The sequence below is a fragment of the Miniopterus natalensis genome, chromosome 12 (assembly GCF_054644295.1).
Source record: "Miniopterus natalensis isolate mMinNat1 chromosome 12, mMinNat1.hap1, whole genome shotgun sequence".
NCBI lineage: Eukaryota > Metazoa > Chordata > Mammalia > Chiroptera > Miniopteridae > Miniopterus > Miniopterus natalensis.
This window is the reverse complement of record NC_142092.1, coordinates 65,723,042-65,742,590: the sequence shown is the minus strand read 5'-3', so window position 1 is coordinate 65,742,590 and position 19,549 is coordinate 65,723,042. Positions and strand designations below refer to the sequence as shown.

General features: G+C 38.1%; 2 protein-coding genes across 7 annotated transcripts in view; both read left to right on the top strand.

Moving 5' to 3' along the window:
- The first annotated feature begins 897 nt into the window (after nucleotides 1-897).
- Nucleotides 898-6,425, top strand: ZBTB6 (zinc finger and BTB domain containing 6). The gene is made up of 2 exons (XM_016210945.2): nucleotides 898-951; nucleotides 2,064-6,425. The coding sequence occupies exon 2, from the start codon at nucleotides 2,073-2,075 to the stop codon at nucleotides 3,345-3,347; it is 1,275 nt and encodes a 424-aa protein (XP_016066431.1). The 5' UTR covers nucleotides 898-951; nucleotides 2,064-2,072; the 3' UTR covers nucleotides 3,348-6,425.
- A 1,669-nt stretch (nucleotides 6,426-8,094) lies between these two features.
- RC3H2 (ring finger and CCCH-type domains 2) overlaps nucleotides 8,095-19,549 on the top strand; it is a 40,326-nt gene continuing 28,871 nt past the window's right edge. For 5 of the 6 annotated variants that reach the window (XM_016210939.2, XM_016210938.2, XM_016210937.2 and 2 more), the window contains exons 1-3: nucleotides 8,095-8,279; nucleotides 15,065-15,362; nucleotides 17,506-17,623. In XM_016210939.2, the coding sequence (XP_016066425.1) occupies nucleotides 15,132-15,362; nucleotides 17,506-17,623 (349 nt within the window). In that variant the 5' untranslated portion in view covers nucleotides 8,095-8,279; nucleotides 15,065-15,131. Of the gene's footprint in view, nucleotides 8,280-14,956; nucleotides 15,363-17,505; nucleotides 17,624-19,549 lie in introns of those variants that run through there. The other variant, XM_087822896.1, reaches the window with a different exon arrangement.

Sequence of the window (19,549 nt, the reverse complement as noted above, 5' to 3'; positions counted from 1 at the left end):
TGGGTTAACAAAAAAGTGCTACTAGGGTCAGTTACTTCCATGAGAGCCTGTCTAGGGGGTAGAGAAACTGCTTTTAATAGCTGGTTCAGACATTCCTTCATTTGGCAAATACTTGGATGCCTGCTCAGTGCTAGACTTGGGGAATGCAAAGATCAGCAAGGCACTGCTCTAAATGCCTCTGCCTAGCTGGGACACAGACTTCAACACTGGAATGATAATCGCAGTAATGAAGGCAGCCAAAGGGTTGACTTGACGGGCTCCCAACTAGCTCCAGCTAATTAAGGGCAGTTCACGGTGGCTTTAAGGATGAGGGTATTTTGAAGGATAAATGGGAGGAGGGACCGGGCCTACGACGGAAACAGGAGTACCCGCAGTTCGGAAGGAAGGCCTGGGTTTGCGCGGAAACGTGAGCGGGGTGGGGGTGGCAGTGATGAGGCAGCGAGAGCTTAAAGGAAGAGCGATCCGGAGGTTGGGGCCTGATCCTGATGGGGCATTAGCTAGGCAATCTCGTATACTGAGCCCCCTGGCAGTCTCCTTTCCTCCGCCACCTTTTTAAATTATAGGTGGCCCAATAAAGGAGAGGACCGGGCCCATATTAATCCGTGAGGGCCTCCCAGTGGTCCCGGCGCCGGGTCCTGTGACAGCCTCGCTGTACCCCAACTTCACAACCCGTCTGCGACACGGAGGTTGGGGAGAACTCACGGAGGGCAATGGCCCGCGAGCCGACACTGGGATAGGAGAGAAGGGAGTTGCGGGAATGCGGGCGTCCGTCAACCCGCGGGGCGGGGGCGTGAGGAAGGGGGAAGATCTCAGGATGTCCTTCCGGGACTCCCAGGCCGCCCGGGCGGAAGAAAGCTCCTTGGCACCGGATGTGCTTCCTCCCAGGCTAAGCCCACCTTCCGGTCGGGGCCGCTGCCGCCGCGGAAACCTGGGTTCTGGTTTTCCTAGTGGGTGAGTGAGCGCCGGGGTCACTCGGACAGGTGGACAAGCCGAGGAGGAGGGCAGCTGGGCGCCGCCCGGGAGTGCTGAGCAGGTCCTGCAGCCAGCTGGGCCACAGGGCCTTAGCCCTGAAGGCTGGGCTCGGGAAGACCTGTGGGGAGCTGGCGGATCTTCCCGGCCACCGGGTATCTGGATTCAGTCCGACACATGTACCCTAAGCTGCCCCCGCTCCGCGCTGGGCCCTAGTGCTCGCTTGCAGGAGCTCAGATGAACCAGGCACGATTTCGTGATGCTCTGGACAACTGACACTTACGGGGGAGACAGAAGTCGTCGTCACAGAAGTCTTACTTGATTTGGGCCTTAAAGGAGCCAAATCACTAGTTGGAAAAAGTAACTGGCAGCGCGAGTGTAACACGTGCAAGGGTGCATTCGAGTCTTCTCCCCTGGGCAGTGGTGAAAATCTGAACTTCGAAGGAGCTTCTATGGAAAAGAGTAGAGGAAAGAAAGCTATGAAGGTGCTTAGGGCCAAGTAACGAAGGATCTTTTATTTGCTAAGAAGGTTTGGCTGTCCTGTAGGTAGAGGAAAGCAGAAGACAGAGGGGAAAAAAGAAAAGTTTTAAAAGATGTCAATTCTGGTGGCATTCAGGAGGGTAGTTTGGAATATAGGAGACTGGTTTCAAGGAGAACTGTTGGAAGACATGGCAATGGTCCAGGTGAACAGAGTAGAGACCTACAGTAGTGATGGGGAGTCCAAAGTTTGGAGAGTCTGTTAAGGTTTCTAATATGGGAAACTGTTAAATCCACTTTAGTAGTGTGCATTAACACCACAAGCCACATAAATTTAGCCAAGGAGAAAAACATAGGAGTTCTTAAGTACAATTAAATATAATAAGTGCTGTAACAAAAATATGAAAAATGTGCCACAGATCATAGAGAAATTCACTTTAATTTTCTGGGTTTTAAGATGGTGGAATAGTAGTTCACTCTTAGCACCCAGAATAGAATTTTAGTATTCTTTTTCCCAATTTAGGTTTGGGATTTTAAAAAGTTGTTTGTTTTTACTATCTCAGTATAGGAATGCATTCCCTATCCATACATCAATGTTTGTATTTTATTCTGCTTAGATTGTGACCATGGCTGCGGAGTCTGATGTCCTGCACTTCCAGTTTGAACAGCAAGGAGATGTAGTCTTGCAGAAAATGAATCTCTTGAGACAGCAGAATTTATTTTGTGATGTGTCAATTTATATTAATGACACCGAGTTCCAGGGGCACAAGGTGATACTAGCTGCTTGCTCCACCTTCATGAGAGATCAGTTTTTACTTACGCAGTCAAAACATGTCAGAATCACCATCTTGCAGAGTGCAGAAGTTGGCAGAAAATTGTTACTCTCTTGCTATACTGGAGCACTTGAAGTTAAAAGGAAAGAGCTTTTGAAATACTTGACTGCTGCTAGTTACCTTCAGATGGTTCACATTGTGGAAAAGTGTACAGAAGCTTTGTCAGGATACCTGGAAATTGATCTTTCTATGAAAAACAACAATCAACATACCGACCTGTGTCAGTCCTCCAACCCAGATGTTAAGAATGAAGAAGAAAATACAGATAAAGACTGTGAGATAATCGAAATTTCAGAAGATAGTCCTGTAAACATAGATTTCCACGTTAAAGAAGAGGAAAGCAATGCTTTGCAGTCTACAGTAGAGAGCTTGACATCAGAGAGACAGGAAATGAAGTCACCAGAGCTTTCTTCCGTCGATATAGGCTTTAAAGACAATGAAATTTGTATCCTCCATGTGGAATCTATCAGTACTGCTGGCGTAGAAAATGGGCAGTTTTCACAGCCTTGTACCTCTTCAAAAGCAAGCATGTATTTTTCTGAAACACAGCATTCACTCATCAATTCTACGGTTGAGAGCAGAGTGGCAGAAGTTCCTGGGAATCAAGATCAGGGCTCATTTTGTGGGAATGCTGAAGGAAGTCATGGTACAGCTAATGAGATTCAGAATCTGGAGGATGTTTATTCACTTAGACACCAGTGCCCCAGGTGTCCACGAGGATTTCTTCATGTTGAAAACTATTTGCGCCACCTAAAGATGCATAAACTGTTCTTGTGCTTACAGTGTGGGAAAACATTTACACAGAAGAAAAATCTCAACCGGCACATTCGAGGGCACATGGGCATACGGCCCTTTCAGTGTACTGTGTGCTTGAAGACATTCACTGCTAAAAGCACGCTGCAGGACCACTTGAACATACACAGTGGGGATCGGCCATACAAATGCCAGTGTTGTGACATGGATTTCAAGCACAAATCTGCTCTCAAAAAGCATGTAACCTCTGTCCATGGCCGGAGCAGTGGTGAAAAAATACCCATTCATGATCTCAAAAGGCAAAATCTATTATAATTAGAATCTCACCTTGCTGTGGAAGCCAGATGTTATTCTGTTAAGGAAGTCTTTCTATAGAAATGCACCACTCGTGATATTGCATTTCCTCCTTATCTTTGGGTCTTATTTTTGGTCTGCCTACACATTATTCTTTCTGAACTTAGATACTATGAGTTCCAAAGTGTGGGAGACGTGATAAAGCTGATGGAGTGCTCTCTCATGTCGTGTATTATATAAGTCCCAGTGGTATACCTACAGAGATACTGTTCCCTTAAATATTTTTGATTCCAATGACAGAGGTTCCAACAGTGTTTCCATATTCAGATTTTAACTCTAGATAATTGATGGAAGTGTAAAATAATCTAACCATGTAATAACTTTAATTAATTAGGATAATGGGAAAAGAAAATCAATTTTAAAACACCCTATTATCCATTATTAATCATCACTTTAAGAACAGATAGGACAGGTAAATTTTTTAACCAACTGGTTTGTGATTGTAAACTAAACACCAAGGTACCTGTTGTCTTAAAATGTAAAGGAACACAATTCATATTCACTTGGGAGTAGCAGAATTTTCTTATACATTTCTTAAAATGCTATTTCCATGACTTGTTAATATATATATTTTATAAATTATTAATTAGGTTCAAATGTCTTGATTTTATTTAATGCAGTGGCATCTATTAATTTTGTGGCCAGTAAAATTAAACCATTGGCTTGAAGCTCTAAAAAATTACCTTTTTAGAAATCCTGACCTTACCAAAGATATTTGTTCTACCCTTTTCTTTTTAAAATTTATTTATTATTTTTTAGTTAACATATAGTAAATTGACCTTTGTCAATTTTGTGTCTATGTAATAGAAATGGTGTGCTGAAAACATTTGTAACAGACATCTTTGAGGTCATCAGAGAGAGGAACACTTCCCATATCTAGCTGCTTCTCATTGCTCGTTTCCTTTTTTGAACAGTGATGCCCTCTGCTAAATGATTTGTTTTTGGTATACAGCTTCATGAATTTTAACACATGTATAGATTCGTACAACCACCACTGTAATTAGGATACAAAGCATTCCATCACCCCCCAAATCTCCCTTATGCTGCCCTTTTGTTGTGAGTTCCTCCTCCTAACTCTAAAGCTTGCCAACAATTCTCCATATCTATGTTTCTGGAATGTCATAAATGGAATCTGATAACGTGCCCTTTTGAGGTGCTTCTTTCACCTAGTATTATGCCTTTGAGATTGATTCATCCATGTTGTGTGTGTCAGTAGTTCATTCCTTTTTATTCTGGATTGTCAATACATGTTAATTTTCTTTTTTTAAAATATATATATCTTTATTGATTTCAGAGAGAGGAAGGGAGAGGGAGAGAGGTAGAAATATCAATGATGAGAGAGTCATTGATTGGCTGCAGCCCACAACCCGGGCATGTGCCCTGACTGGGAATCAAACCCTAATCTCCTGGATCCTAGATTGACACTCAACCACTGAGCCATGCCCAGGTGGGCAACATGTTAATTTTCTTGCTATCACTAGATGAACAGTTTTAACATGGGTACCTATTAGTGTTCTCTTAATTATTAATAACTTTTCATTAACATTAATTCCATTTTCATTTACTATGTGTTGACAAAAATCTTAACCATCTTTAGAGTTTTATGCTATATTTCCAGAAATGTGCCAAAAGCATAACCATGAACATATTGAGAGTAATATTTCAGATTGTGTTATGAGTCATTGCTCTCTAACATCCTTGTCTACATATAACAAGTTTTTTTACCATAACACAGATTGAAGTATTTGGCAGAGCAAATCATATTCTCTAAAAGACAGGAACCACTTGTAATAAAGAAGCCTGGCTGCATGCATCTTACTTTCAAGATATTCTATTCCTTTTTTACCCACCTCGGCTTTATTTAGTCTCTGTTGAAGCCCTTCCATATTTTAATATGTAATATACTTTGTACCATTTATAAGAATTTTGAGATGAATCACATGTTGGTTGTTATAAATGTTAATTATCTTTTTTGGTGATACTTGTGAAGAATGTATTTTCTATAGAATTTTAACTCTGGGAGAGACTTTAAAGAATCCAGCTCTCAAATTTGATAAGAAACCCAACTTTATGCTCCCAACCAGGTCACCATTTAGTATCATTGGACAGGTCACCTCTTCTTGAGCTCTTAAATTTATATGCAAAATAACTTTGATCTTGATAATTTGTGACATCATTTCCAGGTCTAAAATTCTGTGATTTCATATTTAAATCTAGCAGAGTTCCTAAGAACAGGGAAGAGGGGAAAGCAAAAAAGGAGAGTTTGGTGTCTGTGAATGTTGCTGTTTGTTCATCCCATTGAAGACAGAATTTTTCTAAAGCTAATAGTTTTTTCTTCCACTGGAGAACATGATAGGGCAGTGCTCAAATTTCTGTCCCATTTGATCTATGATTGGCATGAAAACATTTTTCTTTCAGAATAGTTTGTGACTGAAATATTTTTTTGCTTTCTAGGGTGAAATTTTGTCGGGGAGGGATGCAGATAGTGGTGGGTGAACAAATAGTAGTAAACTTTTTTTGTTTCTGTTTTTTAGGAACTATCTTTGATGTTTAAAAAGAATTATGGTTGACCTATGTTTAAGTTTTATGTGTGCCTTGTAAGATTCTTGTGAAATATTTTGTAAGCACTTTGAAATTTTTGCGTGGGGGGAGGGGTGTTTTGTGAAAATAATGGTTGTTATTTATTTATTTATTTCTGTTCAGTTAGCACAGAGTGATCTCAGAACATTTCTAGGAGAATGGATGTTTGCATGATGTGCTTAAACAGTTTCAGGAAAATGAAATATTTTGAGATGCAGGTATGACAAAGTAAAGTGTTGAATTTATTCATTTAAACATTCACTTTTAGTTTGTATTTCGATATGATGGGGAAAATGCAATATGTTTGCCTTTAGCCTCTTCATTTACTGCATTTTTGTATAAAAGATCTTGGAAAGGTAGTTGTTACTTTGGTGTAAGAGAAAATCCTTTCCCTTTTTCCTTGGATGTAACTATCCTATACGTTTACATAAGAAATAATAAACTGAAAATGGGAATGGAGAGCTTTGTGTTTTGTCTATATCTATAAATTTTAAATAAGGAAACTATTTCTCCTGGCTATCCATTTAATCATGCATGTAACAAATATTTATTATAGAGTCCTTACAATATCTAGAAGTTAGGTATACCAACAAAAATCCCTGCTTTCATGAAACTGAAAGTCTAGTGGAGGGAGACAAATGTAAAGAAATAAGTAAAATTAATGTATGTCAGATTTTGGAAATAGAGTTGGAGAAAATTAAGTAGGGAGTTCCAGGGAAGGGGAATTCTGATTGTAATTCTAAATATAGTGAATGGTCAGGCCACCTTTGAAAAAATTTTATCAGATCATCATGTACAACTGTCCAGTAAAATGGAAAACACATATATATGTACATATGCATGTGTATGTGTATATATGTGTGTGTATATGTGTGTGTATACACACACACACACACACACACCCATCACTATCTAGTTGAGTGGACAGCTGAGCCACATGAGCCATTGCTGGGAACTCTTCTCTAGGACTGGCATATACTTCATAAAAGATGAAAAGGACAAAAATGTACCGGAGAAAAGTCTTTGATGTGGCCATTGAATATTTTTTTAAAAACACACTGATGTTTTTCACTTTCCAAAGAGTAATAACCATATTTATTTTTAAGCTCATTATAGTTTATAAAGTACTTATCCATATGTCTTCTAGTTCATGGTGGGTTTACTTCCATAGATGCTTTTGTTGGACATCTGGTTTCACATTGGAAAGTGCCTTGAGTTTAATTACAATTCTTGGCCATTTTCTTAATCTCTGTTTTCAGTTTCTCATCAGGAACAAAGAATACATACTATCTGCCTTTTAGGATTATTTTGACAAGTAAATGAAATATAAAAGTAAAAATAGTAAAAACGAAAATTTTATTAACACAGGACCTGGCACATTGTAAGTAGCCTATAAATATTAATTCCCTTATCGCTATTCCCAGACTACTCTGATATAAAAACAGTGAGAATAATTTCTACCTTGCAGTTTACTGTGAAAAAACCCTGCAACAAATATTTACGTAGTTAATAAGGCCAGAATTTGTGCTTGAATTTTGATGCCTGCCAGCTTCTGAGGAGCTCAGTTTTCTCTTTAGTAAAGAGGTAAGCATGTTATTGCCTTCCAAACAAATACTCTCTCTTTTTAAAAAGAGGTTGCTTGGCACCTAGAGGCATTGAGGGATGGGGTCAGCATTTGAATGTGGGAGCGTGATTAGAATGTAACACCCATGTAGCAGATTATGTTAAATGGATACCATGGTTTTCACGAGGGCAGTCAGTCAGACACTGGCTCAAACCAATGTCCAAGGGGCTGGCTCACAGAGCCGATGAATGTGCAGGGAGTTTCCCATAAACCCCTTCGGCTTGCCTAGGCAGCCTAAAAGCACCTCCCACAGTACTCCGGGTCTCCCTAGTCACGTGACGAGGGTGGTTCGGCTCCACCAGAGGGAAGCTAGTGCGCAGTCCAGGTGGCAGGGGCTACAACGCTTCTCTTCCACCGCCCCTACTCCCGGTCTTGTGTGGTCTCGCGTGAAGTGGGGAGTATCTTCTCGCGAGAGTTAGGTCAGGATCCCTCCAGGTCCGCCTCCGTGGTGAGGAGGAGGAGGAGGAGGAGAAGAGAGGGAGAGGGAGGTGGAGGGAGGAGGAGGAGGAGGCCCGGTTGCGGCCTCCGCCGCCGCCAACGGGGCTGTCCCTGTAGCTCCCGATGGAGTTTGAAGCCGTGAAACCGCCGCCGAGCTCTGCCCCGGCGAGACGAGGCGCTTCTGTCGCCGAGCCGCGCCGTCGCGGGGCTCCCGGGAGCGGCCCTTAGCGACCCCGCCCGGGCCCCCACAGGTAGGGCGGGGGCGGGCACGATGCGTCTCGGGCCCCAGTCCGGGTCTCTGGTCCCCGGCGGTCGGGCGGGGGACCTGTCTCAGCCCGGGGCCTGTAAGCTGTCGTTGCCGGTGCCTGGAGGGCTGGGAACTGAGGGCCGCACCTGACACCCGGACCGGGAGTCTGGGGACCGAGGAGGCCCCTCGCCTTGGTCGGGCTTTTTCAATACCGAGGCCTGGCGCAAATGGCCACCTCCCTTCGACTCCTGTCGAGGGGACGCCTCTGACCCCTAAGGAATCCACCCAAGCAAGGGCCAGGCTTCCCTTTCCTTTCTACACCAGTTAGTAAGAGGGGGTTTGGAGGAGGTTCTCGGAACCAAGTCCTCGCCTAGCTTTTCGGCTTTCTGCCCTGGGGCTTCCCAAGATCCTAATGCAGGGATGGTGGAGGCGATCTGAGTGGTAAATAGGGACCCTGGCCAAACAATGCCCTGGGAGGGCTTAACCTCCTGGGAGGGAGACGGCCGGGACGGGGTGGTTGCAGAGTGGATGTGACGGAGCACTGGCTTGAAACGGAGCCGGGGAATTCTCCTACGGCTTTCTTCTTCCCCTCTTTCATTTTTCCTTCTTGGGGAAGCCTCTTAAGGGGAGACTCTTCCACCATCTTAGAAGAATGGTAGAAAGCATCTTTGTTTCTCAGCTGCAGATCTACTTCCCTCTGTCCTTAGCTTTCAGGAAAGGAGAAGATGAGGGTAGCTGTCATTTACAGCTTTCGAATCACAGAAGAGTTTTAAGATACTGGCAGGTAGACCCTTGACACCAGGATAGTCTCACGTAATCACTGACATAAAGTAGATCTAATCTCGTTATTCCTAACCTGTTTCTTTCTTTTTTTTTTTTATAACCACCTACGTTCCCTGTTAATTTTCCTGCTCTTCACTTACCCAGGTCCCTTCTTTTAAATCCCTATTCTCTCCCACCCGCTGTGATTAGAATGACTTTGTATCCCAAATAAGTGCTTAAGTAATGTTTTCCATTTTTGTATTAGTCAAACTTTTACGTTCCAGTAGGAACTTTTGATTAACCTGCGAAAGCTATTGTTGCTATACTAAATTGCTATAATTTCCCCAAAGCAAAGAAACAAATGTTTTAGCCTGTGGAGCCGTTTTATAGTTAAATATACAAATTTAGCTAAGGCTTCTTGAATCGTTGAGTTCTCACGTTTACCCATTATTACCTTTTATCTGTCTAAAGAGCTACACCACTGTTCTAACATAACATGCCTTGTCTGTTTACATCCACATTCAATTCTTGAAAAAATAGAGACCATTTTTCCAATATTGCCATTTTTGTTGGAGATTCATGTTTTAAAAATTGTAGAGTTTGGAAATTTGCTAGAAGAACAAAATGTTAAACATATATTCCAAAAGCAGATGGTATAATTCAAACTAGCTCCTATTCTTTGAGCATTTAATTGCTGTCGTGTTCATTAGTGGGTGCTTTGAGGTACTCCTGACCTGTTATTACATTGCATGTTGTTAACCTGACATGTGAGGAGACTTTGTGTCCTTTGTTCACGTTTTCATTAATTCATTTTCTGCTTTTGTAATTTGCTGTGTCTTTTAGTTTGAAAAAGTTAAATATTCTTTTGGGAGGGAAAACATTTTTCTTTACACAGAATTTTATACTCGAAAATAGAACTTCTACCTTGTATGTAATATCTAAGAACGCTAAGTACACTTACAACAAGGTTTTGTCATAATAAGTGCTTGCATATTGTTTTGGACTGGACTGAAGTTTCACTTTCTACCACGAGAAAAAGGAAGCATGTGTTAAAATAAATCTAGCCAAAAATTAAAAATAATGTTTTGCACCCAGTCTCCTAACTGTTGTAAGTTACATCTTTATGATCCTCAGAGTTCTCTAGTGTTACGAAAACCTTCTTAAGTGTAGGCGTGACTTTTTGAGTACTACTGTCTAATTTTGAGGAGAGTTTCATTGTCCAGTACTAGCTAATAGTCACACATAGCAATTGAGGACTTGAAATGTGGCAGATATGAATTGAGATGTGCTGAAAGTGTAAAATGCACACCAGATTTTGAAAACTTAGTACAAAAAAGAAAAGAGTTTAAAACATCTCAAATTTTTTTTTTACATTGATTACCTGTTGAAATGATACTTTGGATAAATTAGGTTAAAGAAAAGATATTAAAATAAATTTCACCTGTTTTTCCCTTTTTTAATATGACTACCAGAAAATTTTAAATTACTTGTGGCTTGCATTATATTTCTGTTGGACAGTGTTGTTCTAGAGGATCTCTTCCAAGAAATAAATTATCTGAATTAAAAGAAGATACATAAAAATCAACAGTTTCCTGACAGAGTATCCTCTTAAAATCAGAATACTCCAAAGGTTTTGGTAATATGAAGAATAAAATTATCCAGTGACCATTATTTGGTAGGCAGAAAAAAGTTCTCTCTCAAAAATAAGTATTTTTCAAGTCTAGTCATCACTAAAGAAGCAAAACTTTATTTGGTTATATTAATTAAAATAGAAAATCATTTAATTATTGTTCTATTGGAAGACATTGAAAGTTAAAAACCTCATACTTAATAAAAAACTGAGTTCAACCCCATAGTGGGTTGAAGTAAAACTTAAGTCAAAAATCTTTTTTAATTTTTACTAAAGTTACATAGCAGTCTTTAAGACTGCAATTCAGTTCCTATTGCTTCAATCCTTTTGATATGTTTAAATGCTTAGTTTTCAAGTTTTCAGATTATTTTCATTGGTTTTGTTTGTTTATAAGTTAAGATCTAAATTGTATTTAGGATGCTTTAATTACTATGTTTTCAAGTCCAAAAATAATTATTTTAAAGGTTTTCAAAAGAAGTACTGTTAAAAGTCCATTTCAGTAGTTTTTGTTGTTAATCCTCACCTGAGGATATTTTTTTCCATTGCTTTTCAGAGAGAGTGGGGTGGGGGGGAGAAAGGGGAGAGAGACATAGACTGGTTTCCTCCCGCAGGCACCCCATTTGGGCGGGGAGTGAACCTGCAACCCAGGTACCTGCCCTTGACTAGATACCAAACCCGAGACCCTTTTGTGTGTGGGCCAATGTTCTAACCATTGAGCAATACCGGCCGGGGCCATTTCAGTAGCTTAAATTCTTCACGTGGGTGAACTAGAATGAAAACAATGAGTGTTTTAATTAACAGACCTGAGCCCTAACATTTACATCTTTATAAAATACTATATATATATGTATGTATGTGTCTGTGTGTGTATGTATATATATTTAAATTATACAGTAGTGAAAGAGGCATAAACTTTATTCTGGCATTTTAAAATCAGGTGCCATAGTCATAAACTAGCTGCATAATATCATGGCAGACTGTTATGAGAAAATGAAAGTACTTAGCTGGCATGCAGTTTGCTCTTAAAGCAGTTTGTGATTTGCATCGTATGAGAGATGTCTATTACTCTTTCTATTTATGAGTTAGTATTTGTAACAAGGAACTTATAGTCTGAAAAATTACTTGAGTAAAAACATGTTTAAGGTCCCACCTTTAATTTAGTGTTTCTCACTTGTATGCCTTATCTTTTTACTCTTCAATTTTAGTAACTAGTAACTGAAATTAGTTAATACAAATAATTTAATTAGAATGTTTTTCTTAAATAGGCTCTTTGCATATCTAGAATTGTGAGCTTTTTAATCCATTTTATCTCAACTTGAGATGTTTTGGGAGCATCTTTAGGATGAATACTTCAATATAACTGTAAATGTTATTAGCAATTTAGGTTTCCATAGATTCAAATAAGTTACTATAGAATGTAGTAATATAAATCTAGAAATTTTACACATTAATATATATTCTCAGCTTTCCATTGTTCATTAGATGCTTTTAAAAATTATAAAGACAATAGTCTCATCCTTCTTGATGATTATAAAAATATTTTCTAGGTAAATGTTTACAAAGTGCCTTTTTTAAAGAAATGAAAGTCCTATTTTGTAATTACTAATTAAACATTTTAATGGACCACATGGACTTGTGTGTTTTAGGTAAATTTTTATTTTGTCTTTATTGAGGAATCTAGAATTTATTGATAATGACACTGAAGAAAAACATATTAAAAAAATCAAATCATTCCTTATATATTATATAAGGAAAATTTAGTGCATAATTTTCCTGCCAGATAGTTAGAATCTGACACATAGCAGAAGGACAATTTGGCAGTTACTGTCAAAATTTTGGCAGAATTTGTTTTTTAAAGGTATTAAATTTCTACTAGAAATTCAAGTTTAATAATATTATAACATCTGGTGTTTGTAGACCTAGAAACACATAGGGGATATTATAACATAAAACCATCAAGTGTATTCTGGAATAATTTGAAACACTTCAAAGCTACTAAGCATAAATATGAAAAACAGCATTTTTATGTTTAGTTCAAAAATGAATGCTTCCCTTTCACACACTAACTTCAATGTAAAGCATTTTGGGATAGTCTTGGAAAACTATAAGGACAGAGTATTTGCTACTAATTTATGACTCAGTGGCCTGTTATCCCCTGACCCCCTGAATTAGCATTTCCAAATAGGTCACCGTTATTAAAAAAAAAAATAGATGCAGTGTCTTGTTTTGATAAATATTTTTTGGTTCAAGTTATTAACTGAATTAGGGCCCTCAGTAGTAGATTTAAGATAAAATTTATTCTTCCTTAGAGGCCCTTTCCTTGTATAATTCTGCAGCCTGGTAAGCTGAACATTAAAAATGTTAAATAGTTTCAGGGAGTGATGTGTTCGCCTACTTAGTGCTCATCTCTAAAGTTGGAAGCCAACTAACTGGTTTTAAGATTGATGGCATTAATAGGTGTGGCAATGTATATTAGATACATTCCATTAGAGTTGTTTGAGGAAAAGTTTGTATAGGGTGCTTTTTACATAGCAAGCTCTGTCATTTATTTTTACAAGATATTTTTTAAACCTTAGATTTTGTGATCATAAAAGCACAATAAAGGCTAATAAAATTCTTCATTTGCATGTGAGGATATTGGAGAATCAGTTATATACCTTTCTGTCCTAAATCTGACTTCATTTTTTTTAACATCTAATTTCTATGGAACTAATATATTTGGATTGGTAAACATTCTTATGAAATAAACCACTGGCTGTATAATTGCCCTAAATACCTAGTTTTCTTGTTCACCAGAGAGCCTTTGTCAGACTTATATAAGTTTAGTGTTGGAAGATACACGAAATTTGTGAACTGTAGAATGTTCAAGCTAGGTATCTAAAGATTTTAATTAGAGAACAGTATAGTTTTGATAATAAATATTTTACTAAAAATTACGGAACAAACATTTTGATCTTAGGAATAGGAAAATAAATCTTGCTGTTATTTTTCCATGTGGCTTTTAATCATACGCAAATATAATTTTTCTCACACTATAATAGCAAAAATAGAAATTTATATTTTCCATTTCTTTAAATTTAGAATTATTAGATGCTAACATTGTTTTGTTCTTCTAAAAAGTATTTTTTAAATTATTTTTTAATCCTCACCTGAGGCCTTGTTTTTCATTGACTCTAGAGAGAGGAGAAGGGGGAGAGAGAGAAAAAAAAATCGATGTGACAGAGAAACATGGATCAGTTGCCTCTTGTACATGTCCCAGCAGGGGATCAATCCTGCAATCTGGATATGTGCCCTGACTGGGAATCGAACCTGTGACCCTTAGGTGCATGGGATGATGCTCCAACCAACTGAGCCAACTGGCCCCAGCTGTTTTATTGTTCTGTATTTTGCTCATTGGATCTGACAGTTTTTGGTAATATATGCTTATCTATCACTAAATGATTTGTCAAAAGTATTGTAGGAATCACATTCAAGGTTTGTAAGACAGTATTTTCTTTCTTTTTCACTTCGGAAGTGTATTTTGAGGTTAGCATCTTTCATTTGTGGATGAACAGCTCTGTCGTCACAGTCGTCTTTTACACCTTTATTTTCAGTACCTCAGTTAGCTTTCTAATCAAGTCCTGACCAGAGATTTCCTCTTTTGTGAAGCTGTCAAGTTGAACATATATCCTTGACTGATGTGGTCATTCAGGTGGCAAAGCTGTTTCTTTTTGTTTCTTTTTTAAAATATATCTTTATTGATTTCAGAGAGAGGGAGGGAGAGAGAGAGAAACATCAATGATGAGAGAGTCTTTGATCCGCTGCCTCCTGCATTCCACCAACTGGGGATCAAGCCCGGGTATGTGCCCTGACCAGGAATCAAACTGATCTCTTGGATCGTAGGTTCAGGCTCAACCGCTGAGCCACGCCCAGCTGGCGCAAAGCTGTTTCTTAACACTTGACTCACTATGATACTGTTCCGATCAATGGTTTCCAGAGTTCACTGGCTCTTAGGCTAGATCTTAATATGTTTTGGGGTGGTACATACCCATGGGAAACACTTTTAAAAAAAAATCAGGAATCCAAATTAATTTGTGTTTTCCTAAAAATGAAATGTGGAACGTTAATCTGCTCACTTGATGTGGTCATTAAGAAAAATAGATGAAAGCTTTGATGATTGTTATATTAGCAACCACTATAAATATGTTTAGTTGAAAGGAACACTATTAGAATAATGTTTCTGGACAAAATTTCAGAAATTTAATTCAGCAAATAGCCTTAAAGAAAAAGACATCCCAAACATATAAAGTTATTCAGAAATGTTTTAGGTTTTGAGGCTATGGTGGTTGACTTTACAGTTAGCTCTTAAAAGGTGAATGATGAATACATGGTTAAATCTTACTTTTGTCCATTTCCAGCTTACAAAACACTACACAGCAAAATAATGACCTGCTAGACTGCTAACCCGAGCATCCAGCTTCCACAATGCCTGTGCAGGCAGCTCAATGGACAGAATTTCTGTCCTGTCCAATCTGCTATAATGAATTTGATGAGAATGTGCACAAACCCATCAGTTTAGGTTGTTCACACACTGTTTGCAAGACCTGCTTGAATAAACTTCACCGAAAAGCTTGTCCTTTTGACCAGACTGCCATCAACACAGACATTGATGTGCTTCCTGTCAACTTTGCACTTCTCCAGTTAGTTGGAGCCCAGGTAAGCGTTCAAGAGTTTACTAATAATTATAGAACTTTGTTCATTAAGGGGCACAAAGTATGTTTAATGATATTTGAGACATAAAAAAATATTCAGTGTACCTGATTTTTATGATCGTATTCTGTAAAAATTTTTCTTTAAATAATGTCATAAATCCTTATGCAAAGCCATAATTTTATTATGGTTATGTTTATGTTCAGTGCTATGGCCAAAATTTGTATTTGTATATAATCATTTTATTGAATCAGAGAAAAACCCTAGATTTATAGTAATTTTCATTTAATGAGGGCCTACTTTGTGTAGGTATGATGGTAAATATTCAACATATATTATTATTAATTCTTGCTGTCGCTTTTCAGGTAGTTATTATCCCCATTTTACAGGTGAGGAAGAAGATTCTGTACATCATGCATTACATATTAAAGCAAGAAAGTAAGGATTTTTCTGATCAATCACTTCTTAGAAAATTCAGTGAATTAAAATACCCCATTCCGTAGTATCTTCATAGTTGAAGTTTTCCTTTTAAAGCACAGCATTTCTTTTCAATGTTCATATCCAGTTAGACACTCTGAAATCAAGATGCATCTGTAATCAATAATGTGTCATAATTTAAATGGCAGCATTTTTTTCTTAATGGTGCCTCTTGCAAACAATGGCATCTTAGACCCAATAAAATACCGTAGACTTTTTCTAATAATACTAGCTGCCATTTATTTAGCATCTGCTATAGGTCAGGTATTCTGTTTGTCTTTTAAATAAATGTTCTTTTAGTTGGTCCTTAAAAAAGCCTGCAGGCTTATACAGTGTGACTTATATTATCTTTTCAAGCTCATCCACTACTACCGTCCTCACTCTTTCTGCTTAAGCCACACTGCCTCCCAGTCAGTTGTTAAATATGACAGAAGTATTCCCACCTGAGGGCTTTCGTAATGACTCTTATCTTTGCCTAGAATGCTCATTCCTTCTCTCTCTCTTTTTTTTTAATATATCTTTATTGATTTCAGAGAGAGAGCAAGGGAGAGGGGGAGAGAGATAGAAACATCAGTGATGAGTCATTGATCGGCTTCCTCCTGCGAACCCCCACCAGGGATTGAGCCCTCAACCTGGGCATGTGCCCTGACCGGGAATCAAACTTCGATCTCCTGGATCCTATGTGGATGCTCAACCTCTGAGCCATGCCTGCTGGCCCCTTCTCTTTTAAGTCTTTTTTCAAATGTTCTGATTTCCAAGGAAGCCTATCCTGACAATCCACCTTAAAATTGCAACCTCTCTCCAGTATTCCCAATTCCCCTTATTCTTGTTGTATAATTTTTACTGATCACCTTCCATCATACTATGTTTTTTATTTATGTTTTTTAAAATTTATTGGCTGCCTTTTCTTCACTAGAATGTAAGCTCCACAAAGGCAAAAAATTTTGTCTGTTTAGCACACTGATAGAGGCCTAGTGCCTAAAACTGTGCTTGGCACCTGGTAAGCACTCCATAAATATAAATATTTGTTGAATTAAATTGAATTTTTATAATGGCACAGTGAAATAGGGATTTTCATTTTCATTTTGCAGATAGGGATGCCATGACTTGGAGCAGTTAAATAATTTACTCAAGATCACTTGTAGAAATGACAGAGCTGCAGTTTTGACCTTTCATTGATAACACTGTGTCTTGTGGTACTTATATTCTAGTAAGGGGGGGCAGTAAATATAGTAAGTACATTATATAGTAAGAAGGTACTAAGTGCTAAGGGGAAAAAAAATTCTTGTCCTTTTTTCCTGCTTTTTGTTTTGAAATACTTTTAGAAAAAGTTGCAAAACATCCAGAGAAGCTGTATAACTTTCTGCAGCTTCCCCTAATATTAACATCTTTCAAAATTATGACATAGTTTTCAACCCCAAGAAATTAACATTGATACAATACTGTTAATTGCCTGCTTTTTTTCATTCATTAATCCACCCAACCCCTGCTATTAATATGATAGTCTTGATTCTCAGAAAGCAGATTTACTAGGTGTTTAGCTTTAATTTTATTTAAACTACCTCGATGTATGTCTCTGTGTTATAATTTTATACTCACCAAGATTATCATCAAATATATACAGTTTGTAAGCTGGATGAATGTCTTTCTTCCATTTTTTGTTTGTTTTCAGGTACCAGACCATCAGTCAGTAAAGTTAAGTAATGTAGGGGAGAGCAAGCACTACGAAGTTGCAAAGAAGTGTGTTGAGGATTTGGCGCTCTACTTAAAACCGCTCAGTGGGGGTAAAGGTACGTCCCCAGAAAGTGAGGTGGCCTTGCTATAATACGTCTACTGTGACACATGTGATGTTGATACCCTACTAAAACATTTTGAGTTCTGGAAACTGAGTTTTCTTGGAGAGATCTTGGAAAACCTTTTGATTGAAAACATTTATTATACTATTTTCTAAAAATAACCAGTATTGTTACTAATTTAAGAATTCATTAGACATACAACATATTGAGCTTTATGTAATATTTGTATTGATTGATTAAACTAATAGTGCTAGAGCAGAATATTAGTTTTGATAAGTCCTATTAAGACAATTTTATGTGTTCATGTGTTCATTCAATCATTCATTAAATTTTATTGAGCACTTACAGTGGTTATGGTCCCTGTCTTCATGGAGCCTGCAGTCTTGTGGGGGTGATAGGAATGTAAATGCAGTAAATTATTTTAAATGCTGTGACAGAAGTGCAAATCTGTTTTATTACTGCATATCCAGTGGTTAGCACATCATAGATGTAATAAAATATTGAATGAATAAATCAATCAGGTATTTATTTTGTTCCTGTTCTGTGCTTTGCACTGTGTGATATTTTGGACGTAGTGACTTTTTTCAGAGACTTGCCCTACCCGCCTCATTCATTCATTGAACAGATATCTAAAGAGCATGTAGTACCAGGCACTATTTTGGTACTTGGGATACATGAGCAAATATGCATACCCTTGTAGCACTTACGTTTAAAAAAGGAAGAAAGTATAATAATAAGTATAATAAAAAAGTAAATTATGTAGTATGTTATAAATGATCATTGCTATGGAAATAATACATTTAGGGGGACTGGAAATGTCAGGGTGAGGGGAGAAGGGCAGATTGCAATTTGAAATAAGGTGATGAGTGTAGGCCTCAGTAAGAACGTAGCTTTGAACTTGAAATGAAAGAGGTGAGGTAGTTAGCTACATAGGTTCCTGGGAAAAGACTGTTCCAGGCAGATGAAATAGCAGAGCCCCCAGGGCATGTGTAGTATCTTCAAAGAACAACAACAGGAGAGTTGTGAGTGAAGGGGAGAATAATGACATAGATGCAAAGAAACAGGCCAGATGATGGTTAGACTTATAGGCCACATTAAAGACATGCACTTTTACTCTGAGTGAAAACAGGAGTCACTCCAGGGTTTTGAGCAGAGGAGTGACACTATCTGACTAATGTTAAAAGGATCATTCTGGCTTCTCTATTGAGAATTTAGCATAAAAGAGCAAGAGTTAATAATCAGTGGAGATTGTGAGTGAGATGTGGATATATTTTGAAGGTAGAGCCAAGAGGCTTTCCTAAATTATTGGATATTGGGTGTGAGAGAAAGAGTGGAGTCAAGTATGACTCTTGGTTTGGGGCCTGAGTACAAGAAAAGAGAGGCTGTCATAAGTTCAGATAAGGGATACTGTAGGTAGAACAGGTTTAGGTAGGAAGACCCGGAGTCTGGTTTTGGCCATGTTAAGTTTGAGATGACAAATCTTCACTCGAATGCTATTGAGTAACTGGTGGATATATGTTAAGGGTTGAGGTATAGGAACTGTAACTTTGGGGAGTCATTGACATATAGATGGTATTTCATGCAATAAGACTAGGTGAGATCACCTAAGTAGTGAGTATAGATAGAGAAGAAATTGAAACCTGGGTCCTGAGGCCCTTTAACATTAAGAAGACTGGAAGAAAAGATAAAATCAGAAAATGAAACTGAAAAAAAAAAGAAGAAAGTAAGAAATCTAAGAGAATGCGGGTGTTCGGGAAGCCATGTAAAGAAAAGTATTTAAAGAAGTTAGTGATACCTGTGTTGAGTGCTGTTGAACGGTCAAGTAAGATAAGGATTGAGAATTGACCATTGATTTAGCAAAGTAGAGAAAATTGTCCTGTCCATCAGTTTTATCAAGTGATAGTGGCAAAAACTTGATTG

Coding starts and splice junctions, on each gene's coding strand:
- ZBTB6 (XM_016210945.2), top strand. CDS start 2,073: ATGGCTGCGGAGTCTGATGTCCTGCACTTCCAGTTTGAACAGCAAGGA.